Genomic DNA, 18,873 nt, shown 5'->3' on the forward strand with positions numbered 1-18,873 from the left:
GCACAATGGGCAAACCCAAAGTATATTTTCTGAACTTCCAGTTTGTCCCTTGGGTGGTTTTTTTTTTTGCATTCCAGGGCTTCAGGGAGGGCGAAACAGCCTTTCCCAAGGCCGAACATCAGCTGGCCGGTGTTTTATTTTTGTTTTAGATAGTAAAAAACTTAATACAGTTATAAGTATCACCGATATAGAAATTACCAGTTTTTGATGACAACAAAAATGTTCCTCTTACAAAACCGACACAGCTTACCAAGATTATTTTGATTAGGTCAAATCCCTCAAAAGTGCAATTTTTTTACTACCCAAAAGATTTCATCTGACTAGCATTATGATTTGTAATCAGAAATGTACTTGGCTTTAAACCTGCCTTAAAAATCTCCTTCAGTGTTACAGTAGGTAACGTGTGTAAGTGATTGAAGCTCTGAGTCGTATTAAATGTTTGACACTAATAAGCTTTGGTTCAGATGTTCCATCTATACTATTTTCTTTTTCCAGCATGATATGATTGGGCATATATAAATTCTATTGCACGTTGAAGACAGAGCACAAGGGACTGAATTTCAGAAAAGAAACAGCACACACTGAGAACCTATTCATATGATAACGTCCAAATCTGCTATTCAGTGAAATCAAATGAGAAATGCACAATTAAGTTGTGATGAACACTGCAGCTTACCAGGTGCTGGACATGTTCCATCTTGTTTTGCAATCCTGGGCAGCCAGCCAAGATAAGAGAGTTATCATGTCCCTGGTGAACTGCCATACATAACCAATGGGCTGTGTTCAGTTGGTGAGACAGGAGCAGTACAGGTCTGGATTAAGGACTGATGTCATGTGAGACAGTTATTCACTTAAGGATTTATGGGGCATGCTAAGAAGGTCACTGAAATATTGAATATAACCTTCCCCAGACTGACTGGGAATATTGGGATTTGCAGTCACAACACATCAGGAAAGGTCAGGTTGGTGAAGGGTGATATATACTGGATTTTACCCAAAGGCAAACATGTTTCCTTCTCTACTTGTAATGTTCTTTTGACATTTATAAAATCTCTAGCAGTAATAACCTAATTCATACTATACGATAAACAATCCTATATTTAATTAATACCTATCCCTGACCTTAGGCACAATTATATTTGAAAGTAGAAATATAAAACCACCAGGTTAGTATTTTTTGGTGAAGCTATTCCTTGTACTTTTGGGGTTCATATGTCAGCTTATCCCCAAACAAGAACAACTATGCCTACTAATTCCTCCCATAAGTGGACATTATTCTCTCAAGGGTTGGCTTGGTATACTCTATAAACCAGAACTCTAGTTTATTTTAGAAGCAATAAACCAGAAAAAGAAATGTAAAATGATTCATCATTTCATTTTCTAATTTGTCTGTTTGAGTAAGTGAGAATCCTAGTTTTGTATGACAATATCATTTTATCATTTGAATCTTCATTTAACTTGGCAGGAGCCAGTAAGGTTAAGGCATAATATGACTTAAACATAATTTTACTCTTTGAATTGTTCTGCAATACAACTTTTTTTCCTTCATTTCATTATTGCAGACATTGTAGATAAAACTGCAGTGGTATCATATATAGATGTATATAATATATTTTGATTCAAATTAATCTTATGTGCCTGGAACAATTTAAAACTAGAAACACAACCTGATAGAACAAATACAGTCAATGGAAAACTTTGAAATCTGTTTAAAGATTGCAAGGTCTCGCCTGAACGAAATCTTTTATTTTTAATTCATAAACCACAATTTTAATTTACCAGTACTGTACTGATATGATAAATGTAGATATAGCTTTCATATGTTTTTTGCAACCCTGCGTTGGCCAATCAAAAAATTTAACTTTTGCTTATATGCATAACTGCCTATTCATCAGCAGAATCTTGTATTTATTATTTATTTATTTATTTATTAGATTTGTATGCCGCCCCTCTCTGAAGACTCGGGGCGGCTAACAACAATAAAAAAGACAATGTAAACAAATCTAATATTAAAAATAATCTAAAAAACCCCAATTTAAAAAACCAATCATACAAACAAGCATTGGATACCTTTAACATAAAATAGTAGAACTGTCTGGTTTAGTTCCATGTCAATTTTTCATTTATCAAAGGATAAGTAGTGCTCCTAAAATGGAGTTGACTTTGGTCGCAAATCCTGAAACCTTTTCATCAATTGATACAACTTAACTTGAAAAACTGCAACAACTCCCACCACTGTCAAAATTACAAGTGGACAAATGGCTGGAACATTCCTTAAATCTTACCTGATGAAAGTTTGCACTTTTAAATTTTTTTATTGAAAAAAAAAAAGTGATTTTTAAACCAGAAAGCACAACAATAAAATATTATATATCTGTAATAATAATTACTGAAAAAACACATAAAATGCCATGAAATATTTATTTATTTATTTATTTATTATTTATTATTTGGATTTGTATGCCGCCCCTCTCCGAAGACTCGGGGCGGCTCACAACAAGTGAAAAACAATCCAATACAATCCAATTAATTAAAATATTATAAGTTTAAGAAAATCCCCAATACTAACATACACACATACAGGCATACCATATATAACTTCAACGTGCCCAGGGGGAGATGTTTAGTTTCCCCATGTCCGACGGCGAAATATCATGGCATTTCATGTGTTTTTTCAGTAATTACTATAGTAAATGTAATATAGATAGCCCTGGCAACTGCCTTTTCGTCCTGCTGTTTAGCATGAACATTCAATGGTAGGTAGTAGGATGGACACTCTAGTTTCTCTTAATATTGTAATAAACCTCTCACCTTTAATAAACATGTTAGTGTAATACAGTACAGGGGTGATGGTTATTTTTCATTCTAGGTGATTCCATCTTTTAAACAATACATGTTCCAAAATTATGCAAACATGTTAACTGTTGCCTATTTACTCCTTCTTCTAAGAGTGCATTGCTTCTATAGAAGTGATGGTGAACCTATGGCACATGTGGGCATTGCCCTGTCAGCTCTTGCGCGCATCTGCGTGCTGACAAGCTGGTTTTCGGCCCTCTTTTCAGCTGTTTTCGCTTTCCACGGGCTTCAGGAAAGCCTCCTGAACACTGGGGATGGCGAAACATGGCCTAACAGGAAGTTCGTTTCCGAGCTTCCATTTGGTCTGCTTAGCTGTTTTTCACCCTCCCCAGGCTTTAGGAGGCTTTCCTGGAGACAGAGGAAAATGACCCAATGGGCCAACTGGAAGTTCGAAGCCTTCAATGAGGCCTGTGGGCATGCACAAGGGGGAAGTATGGGGAGATTGTGCGCATACACCAGGGAGGGCATTGCATTGTGAGCATATCCGTGCAATCTATTGTGCCCCTGTGCACCGTTTTGGCACCTGAAGTTCAAAAAAGTTTCTCCATCAAAGGTTCAGCCGCTCCTAGTCTACGGAGAGGGGCGGCATACAAATTTAATCAATCAATCAATCAATCAATCAATCAATCAATCAGCAAACAAACAAATAAAATAACTATTCTATAGGGATATCTTAACTCAAGTTTGGCAGATAAAACAAATGCAAAATGCTTCAATGGACTTGATTTCTTCACTGAAACTCGTTTTTCTGTTGATAAGCATACAGTGATACCTCGTCTTATGAACTTAATTGGTTCCGGGACGAGGTTTGTAAGGTGAAAAGCTTGTAAGACTAAACAATGTTTCCCATAGGAATCAATGGAAAATTGATTAATGCGTGCAAGCCCAAAACTCACCCCTTTTGCCAGCTGAAGCGCCGTTTTTGCACTGCTGGGATTCCCCTGAGGCTCCCCTCCATGGGAAACCCCACCTCCGGACTTCCGTGTTTTTGTGATGCTGCAATTTCGCTGAGGGTCTCCTCGCTGGGAAACCCTACCTCTGGACTTCCGTTGCCAGCAAAGCACCCGTTTTTGCGCTGCTGGGATTCCCCTGCAAAAACACGGAAGTCCAGAGGTGGTGTTTCCCATGGAGGGGAGCCTCAGGGGAATCCCAGCAGCCAGCGCAAAAACGGGTGCTTCGCTGGCAACAGAAGTCTGGAGGCAGGGCATTCCAGTGGCGGTGGCTTGGGTTTGTAAGGTGAAAATAGTTTGCAAGAAGAGGCAAAAAAATCTTAAACCCCGGGTTTGTATTTTGAAAAGTTTGTATGACGAGGGGTTTGTAAGACAAGGTATCACTGTATTATGAATTAATGCCTGCTGAACTGGCAAAAGTATGCCGTGCATTCATTTTAAAAAAATAATTAATCTAACTATATAACTTATACATGTTAAACAAATCAAATTCAAACATTCATGATTAATGACTCACTGCATTCCATGCAACAATTTCAGATATGGTCTTGAACAGGATTAAACCATTATAATTCATATGGTAGTTCTCAAAGTGCTACTGGAGGGTGTGTGTGTTATGTTAAATGGCAAAGACAAATGGTCCCCAAAGAAGACTCATAATTATTATTTAATTATAGATAAGCTTTGACTTTGGATATATTTTTAAATATCATGCGTACAGTATTACAGTCTATGACATTTGAAGATTTGATAGGACAATCACTCTATTATGTAACTAATCCCTATAGGATTATTCATGCAGTTAAATAAAGAGATTAATGAGTTTTTGGGAAGAGAAAAATGCTTTCAGTAGCGGACAACTTTAAGTCACAAAAAATGAAGGACACCAAATATTCCAACTTGTGCAAGAATAACCAGGCTAAACCATTATACTATAAGTAACTATGATTAGTAGGTTGCAATAGGACAAATAGATAAGGAAAACTATTGCATAACACAAGACTATTTAATGTTTGTACCACTTTATAATTCTGCTCTGTAGCATGGTATTCTTAAATCAGCCAACCCAACTTCAATAAATGTCAGATTTTATTTCATCCTTCAATGGACACTAATTTTCAGTACCACTTGGAGAGTTGTCCTTGTTGTACAGTGCTCTAATCCAGATGGAGCTGCATGGTACAGAGAAAAACCCTTCCAATGAATTTATTGTGTGTTAGGAAATGGACCGAGGATTTCTAAGTAACTGGCAAGAAGCAGCTATTAATTTACAGTGGTACGTCTACTTACGAACTTAATTCGTTCTGTGACCAGGTTCTTAAATAGAAAAGTTTGTAAGAAGAAGCAATTTTCCCCCATAGGAATCAATGTAAAAGCAAATAATGTGTGCAATTGGGGAAACCACAGGGAGGGTGGAGGTCCTGTTTCCTCCCAAGAGATTCCTAGAGAGGCCCCACAGAGGCCTCTCTCCACCTTTTCCGGCCCTGTTTCCTCCCAGGAGATTCCTAGAGAGGCCCCACAGAGGCTTTTTCCTGCTTTTTCCGGCCCCGTTTCCTCCCAGGAGATTCCTAGAGAGGCCCCACAGAGGCTTCTCCCCGCCTTTTCTGGCCCTGTTTCCTCCTAGGAGATTCCTAGAGAGGCCCCACAGAGGCTTCTCCCTGCCTTTTCTGGCCCTGTTTCCTCCCAGGAGATTCCTGGAGAGGCCCCACAGAGGCTTCTCCCTGCCTTTTTCGATTACAGTTTCGGAGGTTCAGGTTTGTAAGTGGACAGTGGTTCTTGAGAAGAGGCAAAAAAATCTTGAATACCCGGTTCTTATCTAAAAAAGTTTGTAAGTAGAGGCGTTCTTAGGTAGAGATACCACTGTATTTGGCGAGTACAAAATCACATGCTCTGAAACAGTTATAAATGTAGCTCCATTGTGTGTGTTTTTGGCTGGTCTTAATAAAGGCATTGCCTCATTCTGGATACTTTCAAGAGTTTGGCAAGTAATAATATCCCAAATAATGCTGTTGAACTCTTTTTCACCCTTGGTTATCAATACACAATGTATATACAATGTAGGATTGCGATGTCAAATTCCCCAGCAGATATGGGTTCAAGTTTTTTTAGATTGTTTTCATCAAGATACTGGCTACTGGTACAATAAATAAAGAAATGGTCTTCTGTGGAAAAGCTTGGAGAAATTTAATTAGAACAAGATCCTATCAGCGCCTAAACCTGATTTACTCCTCAATAAGGAACACATAGGCCTTTGTTTTGTTGGTACAAAGCATGCACTTTGTTCCAGTTCACATAGCTAGATATATATGGAACACGTGGCATTACAGCACTAGAAAACTAAAACCATTGCATATGTTAGTTATTGGAGTGTGAGAATCACTGACAGCCTAGATTGCATGCTCTTTAATTAATTGCATATTTCAAGTGGCAGCCTGCTATCATTCTTGCTAAAGGGATATAGGAACATTTTAACCACTAGAGGGCAAACTTTACCAAACTCTAGATAAAAACCTGAGCCAGAAAAAAACCATGTTATTTTTCATGTTATGTATGTATATACTGTACATAGATTTAAAAAAAAAAACACTAATAAAATAACCACAGCTAAACTTTCAATTATGCTTAAAAGAAAATTTGGACATGTCTATTATATTACTGGTTGGTAAGAACTGGTTATGGGCAATAATTCCAACGTGCACATTGTCCTAGTTGTTATAGTTCTAAATCCCACAGTATTCATCTTCTTTGTTATTGTAGAGCTTTCTATTTTTTAGATGCTGCATTTTGCTAAATACATACAGTGCATTCAGAAAGTATCCAGACCTCACTTGCATTTTGCAAATTTTGCTGTTGCAGTGCAGCCCAATTCTATAGTTGTTGAAAAAAAAATCTCATTAATCTAATGACAAAGTGAAAGCAGAAGTTTAGAAATGTCTGTAAATTATTAAGAAAGAAATAACTGAAACATCACATTAGCATAAGAATTCAGGCCCTTTGCAACAACATGTGAAATTTATTTCCCCATTTCTCTTGATCGTTACTAATACAGTAATACTTCGTCTTACGAACCTAATTGGTTCCGGAAGTAGGTTCGTAAGGTGAAAAGTTCGTAAGATGAAACATTGTTTCCCATAGGAAACAATGTAAAAGCGATTAATCCGTGCAAAAAGAAAAAAAACCGCAAAATGGCGCTCCGCTGGGCGCCGCCGCCCAGCTGTCACCTTTTAAAACAGCCGGGGGGCTTCTCGGCGTTCTCCCGAACGGGTTTGGGTTCCAGAGGCTGCCGAGAAGCACCGCCGCCCAGCTGTCACTTTCTGAAACAGTAGGGTGCTTCTCGGCGGCCTCCGGAACCCGAACCCGAACTTCCGGGTTCAGTGTTCAGGAGAATGCTGAGAAGCCCCCCGGCTGTTTTAAAAGGTGACAGCCGGGTGGCGGCGCCCAGCGGAGCGCCATTTTGCGATCTGCGGTGGGTTCGTAAGCCGAAAAAAGTCTCAGCGACCAGTTAGGTCCCACAGAGTGGGTCTCCTCCGGGTCATGTCAACTAAACAATGCCGCTTGGCGGGACCCAGGGGAAGAGCCTTCTCTGTGGCGGCCCCGGCCCTCTGGAACCAACTCCCCCCAGAAATTAGAATTGCCCCCACCCTCCTTGCCTTTCGTAAGGTACTTAAAACCCACCTCTGCCGCCAGGCATGGGGGAATTGAGATACTCTTCCCCCTAGGCCTTTACAATTTTATGCATGGTATGTCTGTATGTATGTTTGGTTTTTATATTAATGGGTTTTTAATCGTTTTTAGTATTGGATTATTATTTTACACTGTCTTGTTATTGCTGTTAGCCGCCCCGAGTCTCCGGAGAGGGGCGGCATACAAATCCAATCAATCAATCAATAAATAAATACAGATTAAAAATTAGTATTAAAAAGTCAATTAAAAAGGCGGGGAAGACATTCAGGGCAGTAAGCAGCAGTAAGTCTATACTGTTCTGTATGCCACAAGCAAAGCCATGCTTCTACATCTTTCAATAGGCCAGGAGAGGGGGGCGGCACTGTTGAAGGAGAAGCATAATTCTACAGGTTGCGGACAATGGAGGGAATGGCAATCTCTTCCTAAGCCCCACCAGTTGGAATTCTTTAGCTGACAAGGTCTGCCCAGATGGGGCGGGCTGTTGAAATGGGATTATAATAATAAAATAAATTCAGTTTGTTAGATCCTGACATCATCCGCCCCAAGTCTACGGAGAGGGGCGGCATACAAATCTAATAAAATAAATAAATAATAATAATAATAATAACAATAATAATAATAATAATAATAACCCACAAATCTTAAGTACCATTACACTTGAAGCATCCATTTTAACCGCAGAAATAATACTTAAAAGAGTTGCACTAATTGATAATTAAAATATGTTCCTATCTGACACCTCTTTTTCTCCCTTTTCAATTTTGAAAATTTGCTCACAGTGTGTTTTGTCTCCTAATTCTATTTTCACCACCCGGTTTAACCTTCTTTTCAGTACGCTAAGTTGCCAAGTTGAAGCAAAATAAATTTGCAAGACATATCTTTCCGGTGATTGCTATTAATTCCTTGATTTAAATATTATGCAAACTGCTGTTTACATAATTAATTATTTGAATAGGAAATAGAAGCAAATCAATACCTTCTAATTAAACTGGAAGGTTTTCCTTGCTTTCAATTTTCCTCAGCTTTTGCTTAAACCAGTGTTTCCCAATCTTGGCAACTTGAAGGTATCTGGACTTCAATTCCCAGAATTCCCCAGCCAGCATTTGCTGACTGAGGAATTCTGGGAATTGAAGTCCAAATATTTTCAAGTTGCCAAGGTTGGGAAACACTGGCTTAAACCTACCAGAAGAGACTGAATAAGAGTAAGAAAATTGATTGTGTCAATAAGCCCAATTGTGTCAGGTCAATAAGAGAAAATATTGATAAAATATAAACAAAATAATAGCTGAGAAATAATTTTCTGTGAAAGCATATTTCACAAACACAAATGACAAAATACTTCAAAAATTGTATTTTTAGTTATAGCAGGGGGGCTTTAAGGCTATTGACATTTCTGAGGGACAATGTTTCTGATCTTTAAAAGTCCTATGTACAAAATTTTCTCTCAGACTAAAATACTTTTATAAATTGAACTGTTCCTTCACAAGCATAAGTGATGATATGTTCCCTCCATTTCTTAATCTAAATGTACGTAATACTAAAACAAAATCCTTCAGGGGATGTGTTTTGCATATTCAGAGGAAGAAAGAATATAAGAGCTATAGTACAAGTACAGTGGTATCTCTACTTATGAACTTACGTGACCAGGTTCTTAAGTAGAAAAGTTTGTACGAAGAAGCAATTGATTCCATAAGAATCAATGTAAAAGCAAATAATAACCACAGGGAGGGAGGAGGCCCTGTTTCCTCCCAGGAGATTCCTAGAGAGGCCCTACAGAGACTTCTCCCCACCTTTTCCGGACCTGTTTCCTCCCAGGAAATTCCTAGAGAGGCCCCACAGAGACTTCTCCCCACCTTTTCCGGACCTGTTTCCTCCCAGGAGATTCCTAGAGAGGCCCCATAGGGGCTTCTCCCCGCCTTTTCCGGACCTGTTTCCTCCCAGGAGATTCCTAGAGAGGCCCCACAGAGGCTTCTCCCTGCCTTTTCCGGTTACAGTTTCAGAGGCTCATGTTTGTAAGTGGAAAATGGTTCTTGAGAAGAGACAAAAAAAATCTTGAACAGCCAGTTCTTATCTAGAAAATTTCGTAAGTAGAGGTGTATGTAGGTAGAGGTACCACTGTATTCCTTTGCCCTATGATGATTTTTTCCAAAGTTATGACAGCACTGAATGAACACTGCTTATGACTGACCCCTGGCGTTCTGCTTGTCCCAGCACCCTGCAGTCATGTGATTGCAATTTGGGTGCTTGTCAACTTGTTTATACTTACGATCTGTTACAGCTGCCTACACTTATGTGACCACCATTTGTAACTTTTCTTGTAGGCTTCCCCAGAAGGTTGGTAGGAAGATCAACAGGGAAAATTTCAAGTCACAAGTCTCCTCTACCTTTGCACCCTCTCCTGGCCAGTGTCTCCTGCATACTTCCTCCAGCCCCTCCAGCCCCTCTTGCATCCTTCTCACACCCTTGGGCACCCTCCTCCATCGGCATTGCCTCTCTTTCACACACCCTTTTAATGTCCCTTGCACAACTGTCCATCCCCTTGTCCCAAAGGTGCTTTTTCAAGAGGCAATTGGACTTTCTGGTTTTTCTTTGAAGACGTTTCGCTTCTCACGCAAAGAAGCTTCTTCAGAGCTGGAGAAGCTTCTTAGATGAGAAGTGAAACATCTTCGAAGGAAAAAAAAGTCCCGTTGCTTCATGAAAAAGCACTTTTGGGACAACCATAATCTGGATGACTGAGAATCTCCATAGACATGTCCATCCCTTTGCTCTCTTTCCTAGACACAGCCACCGCTTGGGCCTGGTACTTAACAGCTCTCCCACTGATTTTGATTGTGAGAAACCAAAAAAAGATGCTTCACCTAATGATGGTGGGATTCAATTAACAATACAAAGTCCGTAAGTTGCCTTTGTAAGCTGCCTCTAGGCAAGATGGGTGGCAGATAAGATAAACAAACAATTCTGAGAGTGCAGGGATTGCACTTGATAAGTGACATAGTTACACTTTAAAGCCACACTGCTTAGCAACAGAAATTCTGTTGTTGTTAGCCAAGAATTACCTGAATAGCCTTTTACTAACCATTTTTCTTCAAGCATTCAATTCTCTTCTTTAACACAAGACAAGAAATAACGGTAACTTATCCTTTACTTTTGACACTGGTAGGCCCGCCACATCTTCCATATTTCAGAAAACCAAGGAAAACCTTAAACAAACGTCTTCAAAGATGTGTTATGGAAAGTAAATTATAAATTATACCATACAAAGAAAACCTATACAAAAACCGATACATAATACCAATGGCATTATGCCCCAGCACGCTTAGCTAAAATACACCCGAGTATAAGTAATAAATGCTGGAAGTGCAAAACAGCCATAGGAACATATTACCACATCTGGTGGTTATGCCCGGAAGCAAGAAAATTTTGGACTAGAACTCAGAACTGGCTAGAAGAAATATTGGAATATAAATTAGAAACAAAACCAGAAATGTATTTATTAGGAATAATCAGAGGTCAACACAGCAAAGAAGACTATTATTTAATAACACACATACAAGTGTGTGTGTACAAGTGTACTAGAGTGCCTTCTGTCCCCTGTCCTATTGCTCTCCTATATCTCCTATACCTTTCTTCTATTCCTATATCTCTTCTACTATTCTTTCATTGATATGTTCTATTACTTTATCTTCTTTTCTATTATTTATTAGATATTTTTACCATGAGTATCTCCTCTATAACCTTCATCATGTATTTTACTATGTGTATATAGATATATACCCATTAAAACCCTCATTGTGTTTTGGACAAAATAAATAAATAAATAAAATAAATACTTAACATCAGCAAAATTGGCATTCGCACAAACTTGGAAACAAGAAAAGACACCAAATGAAGAGATGGTGATCAACAAAATGTTAGACTGCGCTAAATTAAGTAAATCAACGTATGAATTACAGGATAAACAAAATAAGAACTACTACAGAGTGTGGGAGAAACTGTATAACTGGATAGGAAAAAAAACAAGAAAGGAAATTAGTATTAAGAAAATATAATGTAATAAAAACAGAATTGTAAAATATTAATTATTATATATATAGATAAGTATAAATGTTTAATGTTGTTTGTATGTTTGTTGGTATAAAATAAAATAATAAAAATATATTTTTTAAAAAAAGATGTGTTAAGATGGTTGAGATTTTGAAAGAGCTCCAAATTCAAGAGAAAGATTTTGTTCCCCCTAAGAAAAATGCTTTTCATCATAGGCAAGTAATTATTTTATTATTAAAAGTAACATACAGGTCTATGAGTACTTTTCGGACATTGTTTCTGGGTTTGCTTTTGTAATTCTGTTACACCGATCTTTTTCTTGAAGCAGAGAAGATGGGCTTCCAGAAGGACTATTTGCAATGTCCTTCTGGAGGCCGTGCAGTGGACGAGTAGAGTGAAATCTACATTTGAAAGTTCCGCATCTCCAAATAGACTTTTCACTGAGTTAATGACATGCTTCAGCACGGCTCCACTGTTAAATTTATTTATAAGACTACATTCTATTAAATTATATGAACTTAAAAGAGTCTGACCTTTTCCTTGAGGGCCCTTCTTCAAAATCTGAAGAACTAATATCATTGGAAGTTGAGGATACTTGCGATGCATCATCCTTCTCATTCTCTAGCTGTTCAGAACCTGGTCTTAATCCTTTAGACGGGCCATTACCAAGGAGTCCTGTAATTAAAAAAAGAAGAGTTAAGAGAAATAGCCACAAATCCACTCCAAAATCCACTAAGATAGCCAGACACACATACACACACATAGAGAGAAATAAGAGTCATAGCACTGGGAATCCTTTCCCAAAAATATCAACTGTATAAAATATTGCTAAAAAGTACATTTGATGCATTTATGAGCCGCGGTGGTGCAGTGGTTAGAGCGCAGTACTGCAAGCTACTTCTGACTGCCAACTGCCTGCAATTTGGCAGTTCAAATCTCACCAGGCTCAAGGTTGACTCAGCCTTCCATCCTTCTGATGTTGGTAAAATGAGGACCCAGATTGTTGGGGGAGATAAACTGATTCTGTAAACTGCTTAGAGAGGGCTGAAAGGCACTATAAAGCAGTATACAGTACAGTGTTCCCTCGATTTTCGCGGGTTCGAACTTCGCGGATAGCCTATACCACGGTTTTTCAAAAAATGTTAATTTAAAAACACTTTGCGGTTTTTTTCCTATACCACGGTTTTTTCCATCCGATGATGTCATATGTCATCGCCAAACTAATAATTTTTGCAAATAAATAACAAAAAAAATAATTATTGTTAATAAATAATTATGTTTATAAATATCAGGATCACTATTCAATGGTGAGTACCAGTAATAATGGTGAGCAAATGGTTGTTAAGGGAATGGGAAATGGTAATTTAGGGGTTTAAAGTGTTAAGGGATGGCTTGGGATATTGTCCATAGCCAAAAATGGTGTATTTACTTCCGCATCTCTACTTCGCGGAAATTCGACTTTCGCGGGCGGTCTCAGAACGCATCCCCCGCGGAAATCGAGGGAACACTGTATACCCTGTTTCCCCCAAAATAAGATATGCCCTGATAATAAGTCTAATCAGCTTTTGAATGCATGGCAATAAGGTTTATTTTTATTATATTTCAAGGTTAAAAAAAAACGTAAGACAGGGTCTTATTTTGGGGAAAACACGGTAAATCTAGGTGCTACTGCTATTATTATACTGCTTATGTACATTACGCATCTTATCTCAAGTTATCTCTTCTAATCTTTTCACTCTATTTTAAATCCTGCGAATGTTGAGACTATGTGCTTTCTGGAAATGTAATTATGACTTTCTGCCCAATATGGGATTTTAGCTAGATAATTCCTGATTCACATCTCATCTCATTTTATTGAAATGCTTTAGGCCAGTTAAGTACAACAAACAGTCAACATTACAGATCTCAATTTACTAAACTTTAGATGTAACAGATAAAACCTGAATTTTTACTTCATACAAAACAATGGGCACCTATTTTTACACATTGCAGGTAATCCTCAATTTATGATTGGTTGCATAAGGACTCTTTGAAGTTATGACTGCCACACCACCATTCCTGTCACATGATCATATTTTGGGAGCTCAGTAGCTGGCTCACATTTAGAACACATTGCAGGATCTCATGGTTATATGACTGTTTTGCAACCGGGTTGCAGAATACTATGTGACAAAATATTTTCCTCTATTTTAAGGATTAACACAAAGCTCTTTAATCCGTGAGAAATAAAATTAAACTGCACAAATACCCCATTTGTTTGTACTTCTTAATGCTGAGAACAATAAACCAAATTATGGTCTTCACCATCAAAAGTTTTTGGTCCTTGTTCTGAGTAAAGGGGGACTTCAAACATGGCATCATTCATCATAAGCAGCTACTGAAAGCATTTGGCTGTTCTTTTTCTTTCTTTAAAACTGAATTTCCAAATAAACTTTTATATTTGACACAATAATAATAATTAATAATAATTTATTCGATTTGTATGCTGCCCCTCTCCGCAGACTCGGGGCGGCTAACAACAATAATAAACACAACATGTACAATCCAATAATAAAAAACAACTAAAAACCCCTATTATAAAACCAAACATACACACAAACATACCATGCATAACTTGTAATGGCCTAGGGGGAAGAGCTATCTCAACTCCCCCATGCTTGGCGGTATAAATGAGTCTTGAGTAGTTTACGAAAGACAGGGAGGGTGGGGGCAGTTCTAATCTCCAGGGGGAGTTGGTTCCAGAGGGCCGGGGCCGCCACAGAGAAGGCTCTTCCCCTGGGCCCCGCCAAATGACATTGTTTAGTCGACAGGACCCGGAGAAGGCCAACTCTGTGGGACCTTATCGCTCGCTGGGATTCATGCGGTAGCAGGCGGTTCCGGAGGTAATCTGGTCCATTGCCATGTAGGGCTTTAAAGGTCATGACCAACACTTTGAATTGTGACCGGAAACTGATCGGCAGCCAATGCAGGCAACGGAGTGTTGAAGAAACGTGGGCGAATCTTGGAAGCCCCACGATAGCTCTCGCAGCTGCGTTCTGCACAATCTAAAGTTTCCGAACACTTTTCAGAGGTAGCCCCATGTAGAGAGCGTCACAGTAATCGAACCTCGAGGTGATGAGGGCATGAGTGACTGTGAGCAATGACTCCCTGTCCAAATAGGGCCGCAACTGGTGCACCAGGCGAACCTGGGCAAATGCCCTCCTCGCCACAGCCGAAAGATGATGTTCCAATGTCAGCTGTGGATCGAGGAAGACGCCCAAGTTGCGAACCCTCTCTGAGGGGGTCAGTAGTTCCCCCCCCCAGGGTAATGGACGGACAGATGGAATTGTCCCTGGGAGGCAGAACCTACAGCCACTCCGTCTTGTCTGGGTTGAGTTTGAGTTTGTATACAAAGAATAGCTGTAGAAATCAATGCTGAATTTTCAGAATGGTGCTGGATTTAATCTATTTAAGGCATCTATATACCGACCTTAAGTAACCCTTAAATCATAATAAACTAATAAAAACAGGGCTTGGATGGTAAAAAAGCTATTAGAATATCCATTGCTATCTTGCTTGTTTCCCAGGACAGGAGCAAGATATGGCTCAATTCACCCCATGACAATAAAATTATTCTAGACCTGTGACACACTTTGATACTTTTTTTAAAAAAATAAGGAATTTGTTACATTTAAAAAATTAGATTATTTTCCCCCTAGATCTTATCTCTTTAATGGGCTCAGTGAAAAACTGGAGGAAATCCTAATTTCCATAATTCTAAAACACATTTCAACGTGATGGCATATATGAATAAAGAACTGAGATGCTCCCTCACCTCTTTTCTTTGTTAATTGATTTTTTTTCCCTCCCACTTTTCACCATCACCTTTATCTCTATTTAACACAAAGGATAATAAGCAGTTTCAGCTGAACACTGTCAAGACTCCGGAAACACACTTGGGAAGGATCACTCTGCACAGGTCTGTCTCACCACCTACACACACACAACAGCCGTTGCCACCTTTACACTTAACCAATGATATAAATGAACTGTATACACGAACTGATCTCTGTGGTTGCTAGGAGTGTTGATGGCACATACTCAATCAATGTTATAAACTGATATTTGTCAGCTATCAAAGGCATGACTAGCAGATTTTGTGACCAATAAATGGCTGTGGCCTCACAACTCAGGTTACATTTTTAAATAACATACCTGATGCCACGAAATGATAAGGCTGTCTTTTAGCTTGAGGTACATTTATTTTTGTGTGTGTGATAAACAGTCATGATGCAACAAACAGCCACTAAAAAGTAATTTATTCAATGGTCCTCAAATGTTAATAATTATTTAAAAGTCTGAAGTTACAGCAATGATAACAAAAATATTTGCTTTGAGGAATATTAGGGTTTTTTTTTAAAAAAAAACATGTTTATTGTCTTGATATAAGTCTTGATATTCCTATTTTCATTTATTTCCATCCTTCAAAAATCCATCCATTATTCATATACCATTGAATTTTGGGCCACAGATTATTAAGACGGAGTGGCTGTGGGTTTTGCCTCCCAAGGACAATTCCATCTGTCTGTCCATCACCCTGGGGGGGGGGGAATTATTGACCCCCTCGGAGAGGGTCCGCAACTTGGGCGTCCTCCTCAATCCACAGCTCACATTCGAGAAACATCTTTCAGCTGTGGCTAGGAGGACGTTTGCCCAGGTTCGCCTGGTGCACCAGTTGCGGCCCTATTTGGACCGGGAGTCATTGCTCACAGTCACTCATGCCCTCATCACCTCGAGGCTCGACTACTATAACGCTCTCTACATGGGGCTACCTTTGAAGAATGTTCGGAAACTTCAGATCATGCAGAATGCAGCTGCGAGAGCAATCATGGGCTTTTCCAAATATGCCCATGTTACTCCAACACTCTGCAGTCTGCATTGATTGCCGATCAGTTTCCGGTCACAATTCAAAGTGTTGGTTATTACCTATAAAGCCCTTCATGGCACCGGACCAGGATATCTGCGAGACCGCCTTCTGCCGCATGAATCCCAGCGACCGGCCAGGTCCCAAAGAGTTGGTCTTCTCCGGGTCCCGCCGACTAAACAATGTCGTCTGGCGGGACCCAGGGGAAGAGCCTTCTCTGTGATCCCTCTGGAATCAGCTCCCTCCAGAGATTAGAACTGCCCCTACCCTCCTTGTCTTTTGTAAACTCCTTAAAACCCACCTCTGTCATCAAGCGTGGGGGAACTGAGACATCTCCCCCTGCCTATGTAGTTTTAGCGCATGATATGGCTGTATGTATGTTTTTTATATTGGGGTTCTTTGCTTTTAGATTTTTAAATGTACAAGTGTTATTTTAGATTTTGAATTATTAGATTTGTCAATGTATATTGTTTTTGTCACTGCTGTGAGCCGCCCCGAGTCTGCGGAGAGGGGCGGCATACAAATCTAATAAATAATAATAATAATAATAATAAATAATAAATAATAATAACTAATAATAACTAATAATAATAACAACAACAACAACAACAATAATAATATTACATTAGGCATGTAGATAGCACTCAGGGTCCACGATCTAAACTCTAGTATATGATTAGAAACAAGACTTCAATATATTGTGGGAAGATTTTTGCAGTCTAGAGGCAGCATTAAGACACAGTAATGTGACTGAGAGGCCCCTCCACCAAAATTGTGAAAGATTCGGGCAGAAGGAGAAACCAACGTTACCACATGGTGCAAGAGAGGCAAACCCTTAACCACCAGAGCTGATGAGTTGCTTTGAAGAAATGATGGGCAGCTGCTGCAAGGAAGCCACATGTTCTCTTGCAACTAAGTCAACCCAATGAAATGTGAATAGCTGAGCAAGGAAGAGGGGAAAAATGCAGGTACATTTTACAGAACTACTATGAGGGAAGAAACCCTTATGGAATGAAGAGTAAAACCACAGCCTGTGGAAATTAACCCCAAATTTCTTTAGATTCATTATTTAATGTTTCATTATTCACAGTTTTATGAAAAACAGAATCTCTGCAAATATTGAGAGTCAGCTGATATACTACACATTGAAGAATTAAGAAAAAAAATTACCCTGTTACCTAGTAGGGCATAAGAGAGTTCACGGAAAGAACAGCATCACAACCAGAATATAAACAACAAAACAACAAAAGTCTTAAAACATCATCTGGGTTTCTCTGTTGGGTGGGGTTTTTTTGGAGTTTTTGCATGAAACAAAAAAATAAATAAATTGAAAACAATACATGAGCTTGATTAGAAAAAAAAAGTAGATAACAGGAAAAAAAACAAAAGTTACGTTGTAACCATAGAATAAAAGGCCAATTTAAATATACTGTATCTGTTGTAAAAATATTTATTTATTTATCATTTATTTATTATTTGGATTTGTATGCCGCCCCTCTCCGAAGACTCGGGGCGGCTCACAACAAGTGAAAAGCAATCCAATACATAATCCAATTAATTAAAATATTGAAAAATTAAAAAAAACCCCATATACTAAAATACATACACACAAGCATACCATATATAAATTCAACGTGCCCAGGGGGAGATGTTTAGTTTCCCCATGCCTGACGGCAAAGGTGGGTTTTGAGGAGTTTGCGGAAGGCAGGAAGAGTAGGGGCAGTTCTGATCTCCGGGGGGAGTTGGTTCCAGAGAGTCGGTGCCGCCACAGAGAAGGCTCTCCCCCTGGGGCCCGCCAACCGACATTGTTTAGTTGACGGGACCCGGAGGAGGCCCACTCTGTGGGACCTAATCGGTCGCTGGGATTCATGCAGCAGAAGGCGGTCTCGGAGATATTCTGGTCCGATGCCAAAATAAGTTGGAAGTCACTTTTTGTCTCTCCTCCCTCCTGCATTTTTGGCTTTGCTTTATCTTTCTTTTTTTACTTTTCTATCTTGAAGTTTTTGCTTTTATTCTTTCTAGCTTTTTAAAAAATCTAACGCAGGTGATCTTTTTAAAAATTGAAAAATATTTACATGGCATAAAGTATTTTGCAATATGTACCTTATTTTTATACCCAAAGAGGAGCCCATCTGAAAATCAAACTTAGGAGAGGCCAGGTTGATGGGCAGTTATACAATTATACCTGCAGTGACCTTTTTTAATTCGTCACATGTGTGCCTTCATCATAGCGAGATATGTACATCTTTTGTATATTTACAATGGGTCAATTTTGGTTGCTCAGCCAAAAGTCATGAATTTTGTAAGTCATTTGTCTCCAGATGTTCAAGAACCTCAATGCCTAGCATGTCTTTGTTGACTTGGGTGACGATCAACTTTGGATGGTCAACGAACTGCTGTAATTCAAGGACTACATTTATCACCCAAGAATCTGCT

At 39.0% G+C, this 18,873-nt stretch overlaps 1 protein-coding gene across 1 annotated transcript in view; it reads right to left on the bottom strand.

Annotated features, from left to right (window-relative positions):
- JARID2 (jumonji and AT-rich interaction domain containing 2) overlaps positions 1-18,873 on the bottom strand; it is a 319,301-nt gene that overhangs the window by 108,371 nt on the left and 192,057 nt on the right. The window contains exon 3 of the mRNA XM_070747321.1: positions 12,068-12,209. Coding sequence (XP_070603422.1) covers positions 12,068-12,209 — 142 coding nt within the window. The remainder of the gene's footprint in view (positions 1-12,067; positions 12,210-18,873) is intronic.

This window comes from Erythrolamprus reginae, chromosome 3 (assembly GCF_031021105.1).
Source record: "Erythrolamprus reginae isolate rEryReg1 chromosome 3, rEryReg1.hap1, whole genome shotgun sequence".
NCBI lineage: Eukaryota > Metazoa > Chordata > Lepidosauria > Squamata > Dipsadidae > Erythrolamprus > Erythrolamprus reginae.